The sequence below is a fragment of the Macaca fascicularis genome, chromosome 11, assembly GCF_037993035.2.
Source record: "Macaca fascicularis isolate 582-1 chromosome 11, T2T-MFA8v1.1".
NCBI lineage: Eukaryota > Metazoa > Chordata > Mammalia > Primates > Cercopithecidae > Macaca > Macaca fascicularis.
In genome coordinates, this window is record NC_088385.1 from 56,626,949 (window position 1) to 56,647,973 (window position 21,025).

Consider the following 21,025-nt stretch of genomic DNA (forward strand, 5'->3'; position numbering starts at 1 on the left):
CATAAAAGCAGAAGGGATAGGACAGTGGGATAGGAACCCGGAAGCAGAAGACAGAGGTAAGAAAATGGGATATCGACTTAAAAGAAAAACCCAGACATCTGACTTGATCCTCTCCGTCTTGTTCATTTCTTCAATGATGATATTAACTAAGAGAAGGAGTAGGAAGAGAATGCTGAGAAGAAAGTCTGGCTGATGGGACCAGCTCGTCTGGATTAACCTTCTAATCTTCTGTAGAGGAGGAAAACCAAGGTCTGGAGAAGAGATGCAACTCTGCTCAGAGTCTGCATGTCCCATCCCGCCTGGGACACGTGGGGCCTGAATGCATGTCCACAGCCATTTTCCCCAGCTCCTTCTCCAAGGGGCTGCCCAGCCTCACGCTCTGCCCAAGTCCTGGGCCAGGAGAATCTCTCTGAGCCCAGGCACCCTTCCAGGCCCTACCCTCCCAACCCTCTGTTACCTCCTGTGATGACTCCAGCCAGCTGCCCTGGTTGGGGGGCTGTGTCACAAGGGTGCCTGGGGTCCCTCAACCTGGCACCCATGCAGTATCCTCCGACCTGGCCTGCCTGAGTCCTCCCACACAACGAGCCGAGTCAGGGGCAGGGAGGGGGCCTCCACATTTTATTAGGGATACGGCAGAAGCAGAGGCAGGGAGCAGAGCAGCCGCATTTTAAACAACAGATAAATTAACCGCAGTGCGGGGCTGGGGGCTGGGCCAGACGCTTCAATATATAAAAACAACAACGAAAAAGACGGACGAATAGACCCCAAAGGCATGGGGCAGGGGAGGGCAGCACCATCCAGACAGCAGGGAGGACCAGGACAGAGAGAGAAGGCAACTTGTCCCCCAGCCCCCAAACTCCACAAGCACAGGGGCCTCCAGGAGGACCTTGCGAGGGCTTCGGGGCAGAGGAGCAGCCAGGTTGGGCAGAGATGGCACGGCTGGTGGGCAGGAAGCCCAGCACCACAAGATGGCTCAGCCTGAAGTAGGAGCTGGGGGGCTGTGACACAGTGGCCTTAAACCCCCAGTCCCTTCAAGGAAGAGCCTTACTCTGGGTGAGAGAAGGGACCAAGGGCGGGGTCTCTCCCTGAGCTGAGCATGGTCATCTCATCCGCAGTAGCAGTGGGTGGTGGGGTGTGCCAGGGACTCCCTTTTCACCTTCTTATCCACCTGCCTCCTTGGTCCCTTCAGGAAGGGCCCTGGCTCCAGGGGCATGAAGAGAGCCGATCCAGTCTGTGGTCCCCAAATCCAGCGGGGCCGTGGTGTGGCGCAGACCCTCAGCCCTGACTCCCACAGGAGGATAGCGAGTCGTAGAGCGAGTCACTGAGAGACTCCGAGGTCTCCAGCCCTGGGGGGCCCCCGCTGGCCACTCTGCCTTCCTCAGCCATGTCCGACGTGCTGGGGGTGCGGCTACCCCCAAAAGCTGGGCCCTGGGGCATAGGGGATGGGCGGCTGGACTCCTGGCTTCGCTTCCGGTCCACGGGCAGGGCCTGGGAAAGGAGGGGCAGCTCGGGAGGAAGCTCCTCTCCACCTTTTGGCCCAGCCTCAGAGGCACTGAGCTCTGAGGGGCGTCTGTGCACCCGATGGGGAGCTGCTCCAGAAGGGGCCCCCCAAGGTGGAGTGTACTTCAGAGGAAGCAGGCTGGAGGTACAACTGAGAACAGTCCTACAAGGTTCTGGGGAGGGACAGAAACCCTTTCCCCACGAGAGGAGTGCAACGAGGGCGGGGGGAGGGCCGCTCACAGGGCATCCCGGCAGTCCTCCTCCCAGAGGGTGCAGCGCTGAGACTGTGCGATATACAGGCCATACCTCACTGGAGAAACTGGTCTCCCCACATCACTCCCTCCTGCTCCCGAGTCCTTTCCCTTTCCCCTGCTGCAGTTCTCACCATGGGGGTCCTGGGCAGCCCCTCCAATTGTCGGGGTGGGCACATGAAAGGATCCGAGGAGCTGCCAGCTGCCCTAGTATTGGGGAAGGTCCAGTTCTTGGCCAGCTGGACAGGAGGGGTGGGGCCTGGGTCTTCACAGGGATCTGTCCAGGAACAAAGGGAAGGTGGATGGAGCTGCCTGGCTCTCAGGGGCATCCCACCCTCCCACCTGGACACTCACCATCAGGACAGGTCTCATGGCCCCGGTGGCCCGGAGCAGCAGGTAGCAGTGCAGGGAAGGCTGGCATGCTGGGGTGCCGCCCGCTCACCAGCAGCTCCTCTATGCCTGGCACTTCCCGCTCCAGTGTGTGGGCACGGCGGGGGACTTTGGTAAGGGGTGGGGGCCGAGCTGGGGGTACCCCGGGTGGGGGATCCAGCCGCGGTGGCTTGGTCTTAGGAAGATTCTTGCTGGGGGTCCCACTGCTACCATGGTCCGGGGGTGGGAAGGTCCCAATGCCACTGTCCAAGGTTCGAGTCAAGGAGCCACAGGCTGGGGAGGGGAAGGTCCATCAAGAGTGTGAGGCTGGGCTCAGTACCCGGCCTGCCTCCACTTCCCACCCAGCCCAGGCTCCACCCCTACTCAGGGCTCCTCCTGGCCCAACAGGCTAATTCCACAGCACCTGTCCACCATCCCCACCTGCCCTGGGCTTGGGGAAGGGGTGTAGGTGGGACAAGTACCCTGAGGGCAGGGAAGAATTTGTTCCTGTGTAGCTCCAGTGCCCACCTGGTGCTTGGCACCAAGATGGCACACAGAGCCTGGCACCTGCTGTGGGGACAGGAAGAAGTAAAGTGGGAAGAAGTGGGTAGAGGGGTTGGGGGCAGACCCATCCTCAGCCCCTGACCCTGCTGACCTGTGAAGTGTGAGGTGGGCACTGGCTCGGCCAGGCTGTCCTCCGAGGGCATCTCTTCCTGCCTCCCTGGCTCACTGCTCGGCTGTGTGGGGTACAGGAGACCTCAGTCCACTCCTCCCCACTCCACACCCCTCCCCATGCCTCTAGGGGGTGGGAATGTGGCTGTAAATGTATGGGAGTGTGAGGATTAGGGCCCTGGAGTATGGATCTGAGAACCTCTGCAGACTGGGAAGCCCCTCTCCCCTCTCCAGTCTCCCCTTAGAGACTGTGAGTGCATCCGGCACTCATGGTCTTGGGGAAGGGGAACCCTCTAGGGGGTAAGAGACCTGGCAGGGCCAGAGAGCCAGGCCCTCTATCCAGTCCCTGTCCCAAGAACTTACCTTTCCAGGAGGTTTTCCGCAGCCCTGAAGAGGGCCCACCAGGCCATTCCGGGGTCCACAGGCTGGCCAAGGGCTCTTGGGGTCAGAAGACACTGGCTGGAAATCCCCGTACTCAGGCTTGGGCTCCCGCCAGCTCTTGGGTGGCAGCTCCTTGCCATCCACCCTATGGGCAACAGCGCAGATGTAGGTGAGGGCGGCCTGGCCTACCCAGACATTCCAGCCTTGCACCCGCCAATGGTGCTGGGTTTAGGGAGGCACTTCCTGCCACCCACCCCTGGGGAAGGAGACATGTCGCTAGTGATTGCTCCCATTGCCTTCTTGACACTGGCAACAGGAAAGGACCCTGGGGAACCCAAGAGGAACAGAGGGCAGGGGAGAAGATGGGGGAACTCCCCCAAAGTCATCCAGAGTCAAGCCTAGAGACTGCTTGATGGTGATTCCAGGTAGACTAGCAGACCCGGTCACATCCTGGTCCAGGAACAACACACTCCACCTGCTCTAGCTGAACTTCTGAGCACACCTGCGGTCCAAACCACACCCCTGCCTGGGGCCCAATTCCCGCAGACTTTCTGCCTCATCTGGCCCAGACAGAGCAACCCCAAGATGGGTGGGTCCCTTCTTTAAACCACAGCTCCTGTTGTGGCAGGTGTCAAAGGGCAAGATGGGAAGAGGACTCCCCTTGTCCCTTTCCTGAAGGAGACCTTTATCAGCCCATAGGCAGGCTCTAGCCTTCACTTAACTATCACATGCAGGCTGCCTCATCTGGTATGGAGACCATCCAGGAAGATGCGGACTGTTAACTCTTCTCAAATGAGAAGCCAGAAACGAGGCCAAGCCCCTGATCTTTCCTCCAGGCCAAGTCACTGACCCCCCAGCTGCTTTGGTGGCCTTCTATCCCTTTTGAACTCTGGAAAGCCCCAGCTCCCAGGAACGGCAGGCCTAGTTCCAGACCCAGGTGTGCCCACAAAGGGAAAAGTGCCCCATGCCCACCAAGCACCTGTTGACTGATCTCAGGCCCTCACCTGTTTAGCAGCTGCTGCATGAAGGTGTCTGCACCTTGGTACATGCCAGCCAGTTGGCCCTGCACCTGCCCCAACCCCGTGCTGGGCCCTGGGGCTGGGCCACCAGGCCGTGGCCGGGCCCTGCTGCTTAGGTAGGCCTTTTCCTCTTCCAGTGCCCGACGCAGGTCTTCCGCCTTGGCCATCAGCTTGGAGATGTTGAGGCTCTCGGCCTCCAGCTTCCGGGATTCCATCTTGACTTCCCTCCTGAGCGGGGAGCCCCCGCCAGCCCCCTCCTTGCTCTTGGTGGCCTCTGTGCGGCGGTTCAGCGCTGGCAGCTTGCTCTTCTTAAGGCCAAACCAGCTGGCGATGCTGCTGGTGTTGCGGTGCTTGACCTCGGCACCAGGGGCTCGCTCCTGGCCCTGGAGCCGAAGCACATTCTCCTCGATGCCCTTCATCACCTTCTCCTCGATGGCTGAGTGTGGGGCCAGCCCCTCAGGGCCCTGGCTTGGGTCAGTGGGGCCAGGTACTAGGGGTGTGGGCTGGGCCGTGGTACTACCACAGTCTGCCCAGGGAGGGCCCTTCCCTTTGTCAGGTTTGGGGGACTCCTTGGTGACTGGGGGAGCCCCAGGTCGAGGCACCACCTTGGTGGGTGACTTGGAAGGGAGCTTGGTGGGGCTGCTGTGAGGGCTTTTATTGGGCTTGCCCAGGCTTGGGGCTGAGGTTGGCACTTTGGCAGGGGTACGGGGTACCTGGGGGCACAGGGCCCCTGCCAGCCGGCTCTTGGCCAGCTCCACTTTGGTGAGGCAGCTCCTTGGTGAGACAGGCTCCAGGTCCACCCTGGCCCCCATGGAGTGAGAGGAGTAGACTCGGGCCCCGGGATCCCCCATGAGTCCGGGTTCCTGCTGCTTCAGGCTGTTCGTGCCCAAGGCCACTGCCCCCCGTATCCCTCCCTTAGCTTCTAGCTGCTCTGGTGGCCTGTGGATGGGGGGCACCATGTCTCCAGCACTCTCCCCTGACTTCCCTGGTCCCCGGGTCTTTTCGGTGCCAGGCCTGGCTGGCACCCCATTCTTCTCTGGGCCCAGGGCCCCCTCAGGGCCTGTCTTCAGCTTCCCCAGGGCCGCCAGTCTGTCCCGCAGAGGTGTGCTGCCAGGATCCCCAGGTCGCCGCCCTGACCCCTGGCTGGGCTTCTTGGATGAGTTGCCTGGGGTCCTGCGGCCAGGATGGGGAGACTCCGAGCCTGCCTTGTCCAAACTCTTCTCCTGGGGGCTCCCATAGGGGTACGATTCTGGGAGGCAAGGGCTGGGGGGTACTCCAGGGCTTCTGAGGACCTCAGGGGCCTGTGGTACCTCCAGAGTTAGCTGTGGGTAGGTGGGCACCTGCAGTGGGGATGGAGGTGGCTCTGGGGAAGGCCCCCTAAAGGTGCTCCTAGAAAGGTCCAGGATGTTCTCATAGCAGGGAGACACCACTGGGCCTGGGGACAGCGTGGTGGACAAGGCTGACTGCGGGGGTCTGAGCTGTGCGGAGTCTGGGGTTGTGTAGCAGGGTGAAGGGCTGGTGGGCAGGCCTTGTGCCCCCTCTGGGGACAGCTCTCCTCCACCCAGACCCCTTCGGGCCAACAGTGGGGAGGGGCTGCCATCTGAGCCACTGTTCCGACAGGGGATTCGCGAGTTCCGGGGGAGCTGGGGACTGAGCTGTGGGCCTCCTGGGCTGGGGCTCTTCTCCGAGGCTGGAGGCAGCTTTAGAAACTTGAGACCCCTAGCTGGAGAGGGCAGAAGTGGTCCCTGGGCTTCCCCAGGAGAAGGGGGACCAATTTGGAGCTTGCTTTTCACCTGAGATGAGGAATGAGGGTGGCCAGGCCGAGAGCCCAGTGGGGCATCCCCAGCACCCATGAACATGCTAAGGAAGGGGAGGGGCCCCTGGCCCTCTGAGGTAGCACCGAAGCCTGGCCTGTGGGCCTCTGGGGTACCCCCACCCCAAGCTGACTTGGGGAGGCCTTTGGACTTGGACAGCTGTGGGGGCCCCTGGTCTGGGGAGGATGGCTGCCCAGGACCTGGGTGGTCCCCATTGAGTGGGCCTGCAGCCCCGGCCAGGAAGGCCTGTAGGTAAGACTCTGTGTCCTCAAGGAGCTGGCCCAGGTTCAACTGTCTGCGGGCCAGGGCACCGAGCAGGGTGTCGGGGCTGGGTGCCTCATTGGGGTCACCTGCCTCATCAGAAGAGGAGGAGGAGCTGCTGCCAGGGGCACGGTTTGGGCCAGAGCTGGTGCCCTGGGTCTGAGGAGGTCCCCTGCTAGGACCCCAGGGCTGCCCAGTACCCTCTGCCCCTCCTGGGCCCCCCAAGAGGCGCTCCCAGTGCAGGAGGCCTCCCAGGTTGCCAGGGCCTAGCAGCAGGCAGGGCGCCCAGGGCGAGGGTTCAGGCTGAGGCGGGCCACACAGCTCGCCGTTGATGGGCTCTGGGGAGCCAGGCCCCTGGCCTGGAGGCCGCCAGGGGGTGGCAGGTGAGCAGAGAAGCAAGGGGTCAGTCTCTTCCAGGGCTCTCAGCACCTCCAGAATCTGGGCCTTCTTCCGAAGGAACGGGGATAGGGCATCCAGCGCTGGGGGTGGGGCGGCTGGGGGGCCTGGGCCTCCTGGCCTCAGCTGCTGCTCCCAACACACCTTAGGGGAGAGATGATGGCATGAGGAGGAGACCACACGCAGCTGGGATCCAGTTCCAGGCCCAGGCCCTGGGCTGGCATAACAGGGAATGCCAGGAACAGAGCTGGCCTGGTTGTGTCTGTGTCCCCCAAAGGAATTCACAGCAACTGGGATATGATGGTTCCACTTCCTCAAGGGTTGCTGAGCCCTGGTTATCCCAATTCTTCTTCCTGGCACACTTGGGGTTGGGCAGGCATCCTACATTCTTTTCTTGGTTGTCCCAGCTCCTACTCCCCACAGCCATTTGAATCAGCAAGGCTGACCACCTACAACTCTGACCTCTGTGTGTCCCAGGGGAGGCAGGCCTGTCCATTTCTCAGGCCCAGAAAGAACACAGACTCCAGAAGGGAGTGTGATGTGGCCAAGTCCTAAGTCAGTCACTATAGGCAAACCGAGCCCTCCTCAGGGAACACAGCTGACCCCGCTGACCTCATCCCCAGCAGAAAGGGGCTGGGGGTGAGGCCATGCAAAGCCTTCCCTGCTGTCTCCTAGCCCTTTCTTGGGTGTAGCATAGTGTGGTATAGTGGGCAACCCATAGGCTCTGCAGTCAGCTGGTGTAGGCTCAAGTTCCAGTTCTACCTATCGACAGGGGCTTCAAGTTATTTGAGCGCTAAGCTGCTTCATTGTGTCATCTGTAAAATGGGATAATTATTATTGTTAACCTCACTAAAGAAGACAAATGAGATCCAGGGTGTTCTACACAGTGCCTGGCATGCAGTAAGAGCTCAGTAAGTGTTAACCATGCCTCTTAATGCATTACTAATGCATTTGTTCACAGGGCCAGTGGCTAGGGTTAGGGATCTGCTTTTCTTGGCACTGGGCTGATAGCAGAGGGCTCACACTTCCAGCCTGGACAAACGTTTGAGCACTGGGAAACAGCCCTTCCCCGGGGATTTGCTAGGAAACATCAGTGGAGTACTGACTGATGAGCCTCTAGCCAGTGGGGCCACGGACCACGGACCACAGTACCTAGGCCTCCTACCTCTCTCTGCCCAGCACAGTGCCCCAGAGGCAGCGGGGTGGCCGGTCCCTCAGTGGAGCTGAGGGAGGGGGAGGCTGGTGGCTCTGATGGCGGCTGGAGTGGAGTGAGTGGGATCTGCAGAGGGAGAGGCAGAGTTAGCACAGTAGCTGTCTGGCCCCAGCTCCCTACTCCCTCGCAAAGCCAGGCCTTCCCCTCTGAGTCCGCTCCTTCATGGAGGACTCCCAGACTCTCAGCCCCAAATGCAGCTCTTCCTGCTGCCCCACCCACTGGTAAGAGAAGCCTCAGGAGACCACAGCACAGGCAGATCTGGGGTCTCAGAGTGAGACTGGTCAGAGGGCTTTGGAGAAACATGAATGTCCTAGGCCCAGAGGGCCACGGCAGGTCTAACTCAGGGTGCCTTTCTCAGCTCCAGGCCTGCTTTACTTTTCTGTGGGGCTTCCTCTCCTCTCACAAAGAGAGTTACCGCAAAGGTCTCTTCCTGTTCTGACCACCTGGGATCTGAGGATCATAGGGACAGCTGAGATAAATGGTCTTTGATGATCTTAAAAAAGAGATGGCAGGGAGTTATAATATTTCTGTCTCCCCTACCTGGTCTCATGTGGAACATCTACTCCGAGGACTGAAAAGGTAGGATTTAATCATGGGCACTTCTCTCTGAGTCCCTGAGAATGCAATTTCCTTCTTCTGGGCATCTTGTGGCTAGATATAAGTCAGCTTTAACTCCTCCCTCTCCCTCATTCTTCACAGCCTTTAAACCCTGTCTCTGCAGCACCCCTCAGGCCCCCCTGCCCCACAACCTATGGCCAGCTGCAGCAGTGCCTCCAGCCCAGTTCTTCCTGACTCTGGCCTGCACTGTTCAGCATCTCAGTCAGTCTCCTTGACCTGGTTTGGTGGTCTTTTAATCTCCTATGCACAAGACAACCTAAAGCATCTTTTTTCTTTTTTCTTTAAACTATAAACTCTAACAATGAGATGAGTTTTTTTTTCTTTTTTCAGACAGGGTTTTGTCTCTGTCACTCAGGCTGGAATGCAGTGGCACGACTGTAGCTCACTGCAGCCTAGATCCCCTGGCTCAAGCAATCCTCCTGCCTCAGCCTCCCGAGTAGCTAGGACTACAGGCATGTGTCACCATGCCTGGCTAATTAAAAACAATTTTTTTTTTTTTTTTTTGTACAGATGGTGTCTTGCTATGTTGCCTAGGCTGGCCTTGAACTCCTAAGCCCAAGTCATTCTCCCGCTTCAGCCTCCCAAAATGTTGGGATTATAGGCATGAGCTACCTACCTCGCTTGGCCTCATTTTCTTTTCTAAAGCATTTTTGTACTCAAAAGCCTCCTATGCCTGCCCATTGCCCATGGAAACAAGTGTGAACTCCTCTGCAGGCATTCTGGGCCTGGCTGGCCAGCTCTTCCCGTGCCACCGTCTCCACCTTGCTCTCTCCCTCACCGTCCCTTCACACGTCCTTTGCTCCAGCCAAGCTGCACAGTTTGCTGCTCTCTGGGCTTCTCTACCCTGGGATCTTTGCTCATACTATTCTTTCCACAGGGAATCCCTCCTCCCCAGTCCCCATTCCACTCTTAAAATCTCCCATCCAGCCGGACATTAATGGCTCACGCCTGTAATCCCAATACTTTGGAAGGCCGAGGCAGGTGGGTCACCTGAGGTCAGGAGTTCGAGACCAGCCTGACCAACATGGAGAAACCCCATATCTACTAGAAATACAAAATTAGCTGGATGTGGTGGCGCATGCTTATAATCCCAGCTGCTCAGGAGGCTGAGGCAGGAGAATTGCTTGAACCTGGGAGGCGGAGGTTGAGATGAGCCGAGATTGTGCCATTGCACTCCAGCCTGGGCAACAAGAATGAAACTCTGTCTCAAAAAAAATCTCCCATCCATCCATTAAGGCCCAGTTCCAATGTCATTTCCATCCTTCTCTGATGGCCTCCCCTCACTGTCCCCTGGGTTCTTTGACAGCACTGTCATACTCTGCCTTGTGGCATGGTGTCTATACCTCCCTGAGCTCCCAACAGTCCCAGGCTCCTGGGGTCCTGTTGGCCTGCAGAGGCCTCGGCCCTTAGACAGGGCCTCGTGATGCAGTCCGATTCCATATGTGTCGTCAAAGGCACTGCTCACGGTAAGAGCCTAATTGGCATTTGTGCGAAGGAGCTTCCACCCTAGCAAAGCACAAGCTGGGAATCACATCATAAACAGCTACCACTGACTGACTATCTACTGTGGGCCAAGCGCAACATATCATCTCATTGAATCTTCACGTCAACTGCAATATGGGTATTTTTATCCCCATCCGTAAAGAAAAAACTCTAGTCTGTAAAGCTTAGTAATTTGCCCCAGGTCACACAGCTAAGAAGGAGCTAAGTTAGGGATCCAACCCATGTTTATCCAAGGCCAAGCTTCGTGCTCTTTCCATTATGTCATGTTACCTCTGGGGAAGATAAATCTATTGGCCCAAACCCCATGAGGTTCCAGAATTCATTTAGGTAAAAAGTAAATGATTTTTTTTTTGAGACGGAGTCTCGCTCTGTCGCCCAGGCTGGAGTGCAGTGGCCCGATCTCAGCTCACTGCAAGCTCCGCCTCCTGGGTTCACGCCATTCTCCCGCCTCAGCCTCCCGAGTAGCTGGGACCACAGGCGCCCGCCACCTCGCCCGGCTAATTTTTTGTATTTTTTAGTAGAGACGGGGTTTCACCGTGTTAGCCAGCATGGTCTCGATCTCCTGACCTCGTGATCCGCCCATCTCGGCCTCCCAAAGTGCTGGGATTACAGGCTTGAGCCACCGCGCCCGGCCAAAGTAAATGATTTAAGGACACTCAATCCCTCTGTTATCAGCAGTCATTGAGAAGAGTGTGCTGGGGTGGGCTGATTTGGTGTGGTTGGGCCGCCGGGGTTTCCAGGGTGAACCCTGCCACAGGGACAGATCTAGGGCAAGGAGAACTGCAGAGTCGCTGCTGTGGACTCTGACCCAGCTCTGTGCCAACCTGGTGAGACGGGGGCTCCAGAGTGGCCATGGTGACAAGGGGCCTCCTCTGCAAGGGCCAGGCTTCCAGTGAGTGGAGAGGCTGCCTGCTCAGGGGCTGGGGGCCAAGAGCTGCCTACTTTGCATCAGACAGACACAAACACGTCCAACCCCCTCCCTAATACACACACACACACACACACACACACACACACACACACACACACACACACAGAAAAGTGCTTCTCTTCTTGTCAAAGTGAGGGGAAGGGGCTGGCTAACTTCAGAAACAATCTGCTGCTCACCTCAGGCATCTGGAGCTGCTCCTGATCCTCCCATCCCCATGTCTCACCCCATCCTTGGGGGTTCCTCACACAGTAACCTCAAGCAATACCTTAACTCAGCCCAGGAGGCACTCTCAATAGCCTCCTGCTTCTCCTGGGGAAGGCAGGTGTCAGGGCTCCCAGCAGAGGTTGTGAACAGTTATCAGAACCAAAATGTCCTTCCTGACCTCTCCGTGACACCACACCCTAGGCTGCCTTACACCCAGCCCTACCCCTGCATCCGGCCAAGAAGAGGCTGTGTCAGTGGCCAAAGAGGCCTCTTGGACGCTTGAAATAATTGCATCTGCAGACTCCACCCATCTCCCCACATGAGGCAGGAGCAAGTGCAAAGCTCTGTCAACAAGAAGGGACACCCTCCCGCTGGTGAGGAGCACTGGGAGGAGGGAACAGCCAAATCCAGGGAACTTGGGTAGTTTCCATACCCCCAGAATGGAAAGGGGACAGCTGATGGCCTGCTTCCCTAGGTGCATGTGAGAAGACAGTGATGGGGCCAATGGAGCTGAGGAGGCAGGAGGCAGTGCGATGGGAGTGAAAGGAGCACAGGTGCCTACCTGGGGGAGTGAGCCTGTTGTGAGCTGAAGTTTCTGCTGAAACAGGGCACTCAGCATCTGGTTCTGCCGTTCCAGGTCAAACACCCTCTTCTTCAGCTTGATGCACTCTTCTCGCAGGTCCTGCCACCCACCCCAGGAGGTGCAGGAAGAAGAGGAGAGGACGGTGGGAGAGTGTCACAATGCTCTTCATCAGAGCAGCGGCATGCACAGATGCTATCTAAAAGGCCCCAGGACCCTTCTGGGCACACCCTTCTGCTGCAGCCTCCTTCTATGAGGAATCTGAGTCTGCTGATGTTGGTAGCTATAGCATCTTCTAGAGATGGTAAATTCTCTAAAGTTTATCACCCCTGGTGGGAGGTAAATCCTATTCTCTTTGTTACCTTTCTCATCCCTGGAATCGACCCCCCGACTCTTTTTTTTTTTTTTTTGAGATGGAGCCTCGCTCTGTCACCAGGCTGGAGTGCAGTGATGCAATCTCAGCTCATTGCAACCTCCACATCCCAGGTTCAAGTGAGTCTCCTGCCTCCGCCTTCCTACTAGCTGGGACTACAGGCACGCGCCACCATGCCCAGCTAATTTTTGTATTTTTAGTAGAGATGAGGTTTCACTATGTTGGCCAGGCTGGTCTTAATCTCTTGACCTTGTGATCTGCCCACCTCAGCCTCCCAAAGTGCTGGGATTACAGGCGTGAGCCACTACGCCTGGCCCTCTGCCTCTTAGAAACCACACATCAAAAAAGGGCCTATATAAGACAGAGTAAGGCCTTGGAGTCAAAGTGGCCCTGATGTCAAGAAGTTATCCACCATATGTGAGTAAATATTCAGATGCCATTTAGGCTGACAACATCAACACTGCTTTAAGGGCTATCACAACCTGGGAAAGACAGCTGGGGACAGGGTAAGGGAAGGAGTCACGCTCAAATCGGTGACCACTGCTCAGAGACCTGGCCTTACCTAGTCCCACCCCTGCCTCTAGGCAGAACGGTATGGACCTGCCCAAGGTGGAAAGATGGGGAATCACCGGAGGGCAATAGCCCATCTCCTCCAAGCCCTTAGTCTCCAGGAAGGGCCTCGTCTGCTGTGCCCAGGGCTTCTCCCCAGGGTGTCTGGGCTTGCGGGTGAGTGTCTCCTGTGGCTACTCACCTTCTGGTTCAGCAACGCCTGCACCACGTGGTTGGCAACCTGGGGACAGAAAGCCCCGAGGCAGAACCATCAGCTGACCCCAGCTTCTGCCAGGAGCAGATGAGCCACGTCCCCCCAGTCCCATTGCAGACTCACAGACCTCGTCCAGACAGCGCTCATAAGTCTCCCGCTGGTTTTCGTTGGCCTGGGCAAGTGCCGAGTTCTCTGCCTGCAGGAGTGAGGGAGGAAGAGGGCAAAAAGGTGGCTTTGGGGATTATTCTTCCCCCATGGCACATTCCTTTTGGGGAGGCAACTACAGGGGTGCTAACTACACCCCACTCCAGCTCTTGGCTGTGAGCAGATTCTCATATGAGGAATCCTGCAGAGGCCAAGGGCAGCAGGAGGGCAGGGCTGACATGGGATGGTTTTCTGTAAACCCTGACCTCAGTCAGTGGCACTGGGGGCCCTGGGGAGACACAGTGGCCAGGTAGACCTGAGGTGGGAGGTGCCCATAGTAACCCTCATTTCCCTGGGAGACGGGCAGAGGAGGCTGCAGGGAGGATGACAGGGTGTTAAGAATGTGGTGAGGGGTGTGGCCTGAGGATCCGCACCCTTGTCCCTCAACTCCTGAGCCCTGGGCCACCCAGCCTCTTCCTCCTGTGGCCTCTGCCCACCCCCTTTCCTAGAGCCTGCAGAGGCAAGAGAGGTAAGGAAGGGAAGCAGGGGTTAGGATGCTCATCCCTGTGCATGCTTCTTGTCCCCGAGCCATCACTGGGCTGGGGAGCAAAGAGCAAGGAAAGGGCTTCTCAGAGAAGCTTTGCAAAAGAATCTCCTGCTAGCCTCCCGCCTGGCAAAGCAGGCAGAGAGGAAGGTCCATGGCACCCACAAACCCGCAGGAAGCTCAGAGGGAGGGGCAGCCCCGCCTCCCCAGGGCTCTGGCTGGCACTGCTTCCCCCACCCTGCCCCATGCCGCACCTCCAGCTCCCGCAGTCGGTGCAGAAGCTCCTGGCAGGTGCCTGGCTCCATGCTGCCATCATCACTCTCTCCTGGTCTTGGGTTTCCAGGACCCCCAGCTGGCTGGTCCATGGCCTCAGACATCTGGCCCTGGGAACAAGGGAGAGAAGCCCCGGCAGGCTACTCCAGGGCACGAGAAGGAAGTGAGGAGGAAGAGGACAAAGATGAAACCCTTCAGTCTCCTTGGAGCTTAGGTCAGTGTGACCTATATGCATGACACTAACAACTCAGGGCCAGGCTGGGAATCTCCCAGTCACGGTCATGGGGCAGACACACAGATACTCTCCTTGTCTTAAGAACAGAGACCATTGTTTTAGAAAGCCCCACACTAGCACAAGAAACCTGACTTCTCCACTGGGACTGGCCTCAAGCTGGCGAGTCATTCAGCCTCCCTGGGTCTCAGTCCCTCTATTTGTGAAATAACACCAATATCCCCTAATCTCATTCAGTGTTTGCAAACAAAGATTAGGTCTGTGAAAGTGATTTTAAGATGTTAAAAAAAAACAAACTACTTAAGACACAAACTGTTATTACTCATAACACTAACAATAATTTAAACTAATAAGTAAGACAACTAGGATTTTGTCCTGGGCATTGGTGGTCTCCTGCCTGAAGCAGGAACATGCTTTAGGTAGTGGAGACAGTGGATAAAACCCTGGCTTTGTGGCCAAAAGCCTCTGCCTGGCTCTGCCTAGTATGAACTGGGTGAACATATGAAAATTGAGCTCATTCATTCACTTGGTCAACCAGATGATCCTCAGTTTCCCAGTTCTGAGAAATGGGCAGAAGAATTCTTCCTTCCTTACAGGGTCATTGTGAGAGTCAAATGTGATCACCTAGGGAACAACACCCTGAGAACATGATTCGGCACGTGTGGAGAATACGTTGAGCCTGGGGCCTAGCGCCTGGTGCCCTTAGCTCTAGTTCAGGCTCCAGTGCTCACTTGTTGGGTCATCCCAGGGCAAGGTCCCGCTCCCTGAGCCTCAGGCTCCTCCTAGACAGAGTGGGAAGTGCCCTCCACCCCTCCAGGGCTCTTCTTTCTAGCTCCAGCCTCACTAGGTACCCACTGCCCTGGCAGGAGCTAGGCCCCAGCAGATCAGGCTCTTTGTGCACACTGGTCTTTCTGCTGGGGTCTCTTGATACCACCTGCTCCTTTCCACTTGGCCATCTCCTCCCTATTCATCCTTCAGGGCTCCCAGGCGACGCTCCTGCAAGACTGTACACCAGCCTCTCCCACCAGACAGTCAACTCCATGAGGGCAGGAACACTGCATTTGCCTCCCCATCCAAACTCACATGCCTCCTGGTGGGATCCCTGGCATGTGGAGACAGACTGATGACTAGGCAAAGTTCATGACCACACCCAGCACGACCAGGGCTCAGACCTGTGTTGCACCACAGGATCCTCCCACCCCACAAAACATTTGCCATTGTTGCTAGCTTGAACTGACTAGTCTTCATCTTCCAATTGAGTTCCAATGTCTCTGCTAGAGAAAAATGCTGTTTTTTCTTTCACACAAATATTGTGAAGGTTTCCAGTAGATGGGCAACCCTTCCTATTATAAAAGGGTGGAACCTTGGTCCACCACTGACTACTCCTTGTGCCATTGAATCTCCCACAAAAGAAAAATGGGGTTGGGCGTGGTGGCTTATGCCTGTGACCTCAGCACTTTGGAAGGCCAAGGTGGGAGGATGGCTTAAGGCTAGGAGTTCAAGCCCAGCGGGGCAACATACTGAGACCGCATCTACCAAAAGAAAAAAAAAGAAGTGGGAGGATCCCTTGAGCCCTAGAGTTTGAGGCTGCAGTGAGCTATGATGGCCACTGTGCTCAAGCCTGGGCAACAAAGCGAGACCCTGTTTCAAAACAAAAATAAAAAGGGTTGGAGCTTTTGGACTATAGGAGAGAGGGGTCCTCAGCAGCTCACCACCCAGCCATCTGAGCACTTGCTCCCCTAATCCTCCACAGTGGAGCCCAGGGGTGCCTCTCCCACCCCCAGCATGCACAGGCCCCAAAGCCCCTCACCTGTCTCTGCCCCCTTACACAGGTGAGCACACTCACTCTAGCATCCAGAACGGTCACCTCACCTGTGGAAAAAAAAAAGATGATGTCAGCCACACACTTACTGGGCTCCTGCTATGCGCCAGGCACTGGGACATGGGATGAACAGCCAGAGAGAGCCCAGCCGCTATGAAGCTTCCATTCTATTGGGTGGGGCAGACAATGTACAGCGTTGGGTTGTGATAAGGCAGAGAGATGACAATTAAGCAGAGACTTGAATGAAGTCCAGATGAAATCCTGAATGGGAAAGCATTTGGGACAGCAGAAAGAGCCAGTGCAAAGGTCCCCAGCTCTCAGCCAGGAATCATCAGATAACAGAGGAGACTGAACAGTCATACCTGGTACTTTACCACCCGGTTCTACAACATACATTGTCTTGTCTCATGCTCAACAGTTAACCACAACAATGTTAAATGCTATTATCAGTGCCTGTGTTTCAGATGAGGAAGCCGAGGAACAGGAAGTTACACTTGCACACACTGTGTGCACCCAGTGTGATGAACAGCACAGGCACTTTCTTCTACACCATCCCATCCGGTTCTCCTAACAACCCTGGAAGGGGAGCACCCGCCTGTGGGAGGAGGCAGGCTCTGGGGCAGAGGATGTTGCCCAAGTCACATGGCTACTTCACAAAGCACACCAGACAGGCCTAGCTTTTCCCGCTCCTCTGCAAACACCCAAGCTGCACTGTAAGCTCCACAGTACAACAGACACTGAAGCTCCGTACAGCCCCAGTGCTCCCCAGAGGCTAGAAACTTGGGCTAGAAATCTGACACTAAAGAATCTCTTTTCTCTTTTTCTCACTTGTAAAACAGGGATAAGAACACTTAGCCCAAAGGATTGTTGGAGGACAAAATGAGATAATATTTGTAGAGTGTCTGGCACGAATTCCATAAATGGAGACTTTTCATATCATCACCTGCTGACACAGGCACAGCGCAAAGCTATGCGGTTGTTGTAGAGCCTGCTGCTACCTTGTCCGTTCACACAGAGGCCGACTCCGAGTCCCAGCGCCCTTACCCAGGGGTCTCAGCTACAGGGGTACCTGAAAATCTCAGAGTGCTCCCCGCCCACCCTGACCTCAGAAGCCTCCTCTCCAACTCCTCCCAGCCGGCTCTCCAGCCCCAGGGCCAGCCTCGCCTCCCCTCTTCTCTTCTGATACCCCAGAAAGAGAAGCAGCTGGATGTTTGGGGACTGGGATAACAGTGAAAGGGGAGAATGCTGCTTTGTGTGTGTGTGTGTGTGTGTGTGTGTGTGTGTGTGTGGACACAACAGTGGGAAGGGGACTTCTGAAAACACTTGGAGGAAAAGGAAGACCTGTTTAATACTGATTTTTAAATTTGTTTTAAGAGACAGGGTCTCACCTCACTGCCCAGGCTGGAGTTCAGTGGCACATTCATAGCTCATTGCATCCTTGGCCTCCTGGGCTCAAGTGACCTCCTGCCTTAGCCCCCCAAGTGGCTAGGATGAGAGGCATGAGTCACTGTGCCTGGCCTCTAATGCTTATTGTTAATACTCTATAACAATCTGAAGTTGTTTGTTATTTTAACGTCATAAAAATGTATCATATTTAACTTGGTTTGCTCATAACATTATCATGTTTATCATGTTTGATAGACTTAGAAATATACAGGCCTGGAAAAAAATGAAAAAAATTTAAGAATTATCCTCCTTCCCACAAATGTGGTGAAACCCAGACAATGTCTCAGGTCACCTCCAGCATCTGACCAGTGCCACCCTCACCCACAACTCTAGTCTCTGGGCCATTGTCCTCCCACAGCCTGGAGCAACCTGCCTGTAGGTTCCCAGCGTGTCCCTCAATCCCCTCACCATCTACTTCTCTAGTGAAAACTTCCACGGAAGAGAGGCTGGGGTGTGGCTGAGGTATGCTGTGGAGGAGGAGAAAAAAGTTGGGAGGGTGAGGGAAAGGAATGGGATGAAGAAGGCAGCATCCAGGGTCTGGAAAAGGATAATGCTAAGGACCGGGAAACCCTAAGGTTTGCGTTCTTCACAAGAAAGCAACAATGAAACAATGGGTGACAGTGGTTTAGTAGAGTATTTTTTCTCAAAATAATAAAAAAGCATCCAGGTTAGGAGCAAGGCCCAGCTGTGAGGACTGGCTGTGGATTCTCTATGTGTGCACACAGTGGTTTTCTGTGCTGAGGAGCATGGAGACCCCACACACTCCACAAAGCCAGGCACGGCCCCGATCCATAGCTGAGCTCCTGTGAATCCTAGGCCGGGAGGCCGGAGTCCCACTGCGAATGGGGGAGACCCTCTGATTTATAAGCCAGCCAGTGGCCACAGTTCTTCTTCTCAGTGTGCTCCAGCTGGAGCAGGGCTGGGACTCAGCCCCACTTTGGGAGAAACACTTTCTGGCCTCACAGCAAGGGGGTCTGGGGTCAGCCCAGGATGAGGGGCCTCCTCTGCATCTGCAGGGCCATGACAGTGGAGGGCAGGAAGCTGTGACGGAGAAGAGACCTGCAGGAAAGCTTGGTGGTGGGGAGGAGCACGGGCCGTGAGAGTCGGCTCAGAGTCTGAGTTCAAGATTTCTAAAGAAAACTTCCTGTGTCCTTATCCTTCTCTAGGGAAGGTCAAGATCCAGAGAGAGACCACCACCACCAGCTCCAAATCAAAGCCAAGTCAGGAATGTGGCCCTGTGGAGTCTGGGTTTTCTGCCTGCATCTCATGAGGGACGCCTACCCAGGGAGGCTTCGCAGTGGTGGTCCCTGCTGCCTCCCCAGAGGCTGAGCGCCAGCTTCTCCCTCAGGACCCATAGCTCCTGCTCACAACCCTGAGCTCAGCCTGGGGCAGGGAAAACCCCAGGCTTGGGGTTTTCGGAATGGCTCTGGTTTCAAACATTCCTCTGGTGGCCCCAACACATCTGGGACGTTGGGTCTGGACACACGGTGCCGGCCAGGCAGGGGCTGGGGACTCTAACTTGAACTGGAGGCTTCTCCCGCCGGAATTGCCAGCGGAGGCCCCTCCCTCCACAAAGGCCTGATTCAGAGGGAGGTGACCTCAGTGCAGGGGGAGGGAGAGAAGGAGCGGGGAGAAGAGCAGAGTCCTCTCTGGCTCGTCCTTCAGAGGGGGTGGGGAGGGGCAGTTTTCAGGCAGCCAGGGCTGAGGAAGAGGGAAACTTGCCAGGGGTCTCTGGGTAACCTGGGCGACTACCATCTCTTCAGCCAAGTCAGTCACAGAGGGCCCCAGCTCTCTCTTCCCCCTTAAAGCCAGGAGGGGACAGAGGCTTTCAGGGCCTCCAAAGAGATCTGACTGTCCTGGCCTTTCAGTTAGCCAGACCAGAGGGGGTCTGTAGCTCCCACCCCCTCTCCAGCAGGGCCCAGGCAAGACCCCTCCCTGAACAGAGACCAGGCATGGGAGGAAGGGGCTGGAGAGGCAGGCGGCAGCAAGCCTGTCCTCATTCCCTCACCCCGGCCCTCAGCCAAGGCCTCCTGGCCCCTGGTGAGCCCCTCACTCACCAGCTGTTCCCCCCAGAGTCCTCTAGGGAGAGAAGCCAGGGAGCAGGGGTGGGGGAGGGTGGGCAGCTGTAGGAAGGCAGAGATGGAGAGCTCACTTAATCACAGAATCACCCGTAACGCCAACCGCTTCCCTCTGCGCCCTCCCCAGCTGCTTTCTGGAATCCCTCTTATTCTCCCAGCCCTTTTACCAGTCACACCCAAGAATCCACTTGTAAACAGCAATTTCTGTCCCCACAGCAAACACCCTTTCCAGCCAAGATCAGCCCTGGGCTGCTGAGGAGTGTGGGGAGGGACAGGAGGACTGAGGCCTGGCTCCCAGGGCACTTCTAGCCTGAAAGGGGCCACTAAATCCCTGGCCCAAAGCATCTTTCAGCCCTGAGAATTCCAACTGGTCTCTTCCCGCTTCAGGGTAAGAGGGCAGACAAGAATTTCCTTCCCTCCTCCTGACAACTGGTACTGGAGACACAATAGCCCTTCTGAGAGGCATCTGTCTTGGAAGGGGCCCCCTGCATCCCCCCAACTTCCTTTTCACAGGCATTCTAAGCACCTCAACCACCATGGCGTGGGTTCTTCCAAACCGGCTGCAGGATAGGTCCTTGGCCCTTCCAGGAAGGGAAGAAGGAAGGGCAGTCGTGTTATGAGCCCCAAAGGCTTCCAGATTTCAACATCCCTCATCTCCCCTCCCTCAGAGCCCTCCTGCTCCCTGTCCACAGCATAATCCAGTAACAAAAATAGCAGCTGCTGGGGGTGGGGAGAGGGAAGGGGTGCCGACACAATGGGTTTATTTATAGGACCACACACCAGGGGCTCTGCAGCCAAGCAGCCCAGGCCCCACTCCCAAAAGTCCAGACTGTGCTGTCCTAGCCCAGCCGAGGGTACTGGAAACAGCCTCAGACCAGAAGGCAGAAGAGTCTAGCATTCAGTCCCAGTTCTAACTCTGCAAATAACTTACACGCTGTGTGACTAGGCAAATCATTCCGTCTCCCTGGGATGAGTTTCTTCACACCAAGTGGTTGTTGTTCTGCCACAGTGGTTCCCACAGTGGGGCCCAGGCACCCTGTGGCCCTCTCCAGGGGTCTGTAAGGTCAAAGCTGTTTTCCTAATACTACTAAGACACTATCTGCCTGTATTACTCCTATTCTCTCCTGAGTGTACAGTGGCATGTTCCAGATACTATGCTGTGTGATACCACAAAAGACTGAATACCGAAGCAGACAGGAGAGGCCAGCTTCCTTCTATTAAGTCAGACATGAGAGATTTGCAAAAATAGAGAACAATGACATTCTTATTATTTGTGTTTTTGGAACATATATAATTATATTTTTAAATAAAATGTTAACATGTGATGGGTTTATTGCTATTTTTAAACAAATTAATTAAATAACTGTAAGTATAACACATATAAACAAAAGTTCTTCGGGGTCTTCAAGTTTTAAGCATATAGAAGTGTCCTCAGACCAAAAAGTTGTTGTTTTTCTAGAACAGTGCTGTCCAGTAGAACTTTCTGTGATAATGAACATGCTTAGTCTCTACTATCCAACATGGAAGGTATCTATTAGCTACACGTGGCTGCTGAACACTTGAAATGTGGCTAGTCCAACTGAGGAACTGAATTTTACATTTAATTTTAGATAGCCACATGCAAGCTCAAGAAGCTCC

General features: G+C 55.8%; 1 protein-coding gene across 3 annotated transcripts in view; it reads right to left on the minus strand.

Moving 5' to 3' along the window:
* Window positions 1-601: 601 nt before the first annotated feature.
* Window positions 602-21,025, minus strand: part of NCKAP5L (NCK associated protein 5 like) — a 38,718-nt gene continuing 18,294 nt past the window's right edge. Inside the window, exons 2-13 of one of the 3 annotated variants that reach the window (XM_005570788.5) lie at window positions 15,852-15,913; window positions 13,791-13,919; window positions 12,976-13,044; window positions 12,837-12,875; window positions 11,695-11,814; window positions 7,829-7,942; window positions 4,178-6,807; window positions 3,156-3,318; window positions 2,776-2,857; window positions 2,106-2,414; window positions 1,886-2,028; window positions 602-1,488 (exon numbers count right to left, since the gene is read on the minus strand). In XM_005570788.5, coding sequence (XP_005570845.1) covers window positions 1,276-1,488; window positions 1,886-2,028; window positions 2,106-2,414; window positions 2,776-2,857; window positions 3,156-3,318; window positions 4,178-6,807; window positions 7,829-7,942; window positions 11,695-11,814; window positions 12,837-12,875; window positions 12,976-13,044; window positions 13,791-13,913 — 4,005 coding nt within the window. In that variant the 5' untranslated portion in view covers window positions 13,914-13,919; window positions 15,852-15,913 and the 3' untranslated portion in view covers window positions 602-1,275. Of the gene's footprint in view, window positions 1,489-1,885; window positions 2,029-2,105; window positions 2,415-2,775; window positions 2,858-3,155; window positions 3,319-4,177; window positions 6,808-7,828; window positions 7,943-11,694; window positions 11,815-12,836; window positions 12,876-12,975; window positions 13,045-13,790; window positions 13,950-15,851; window positions 15,914-21,025 lie in introns of all 3 variants that reach the window. The other 2 variants (XM_005570787.5, XM_015430892.4) reach the window with 2 other exon arrangements.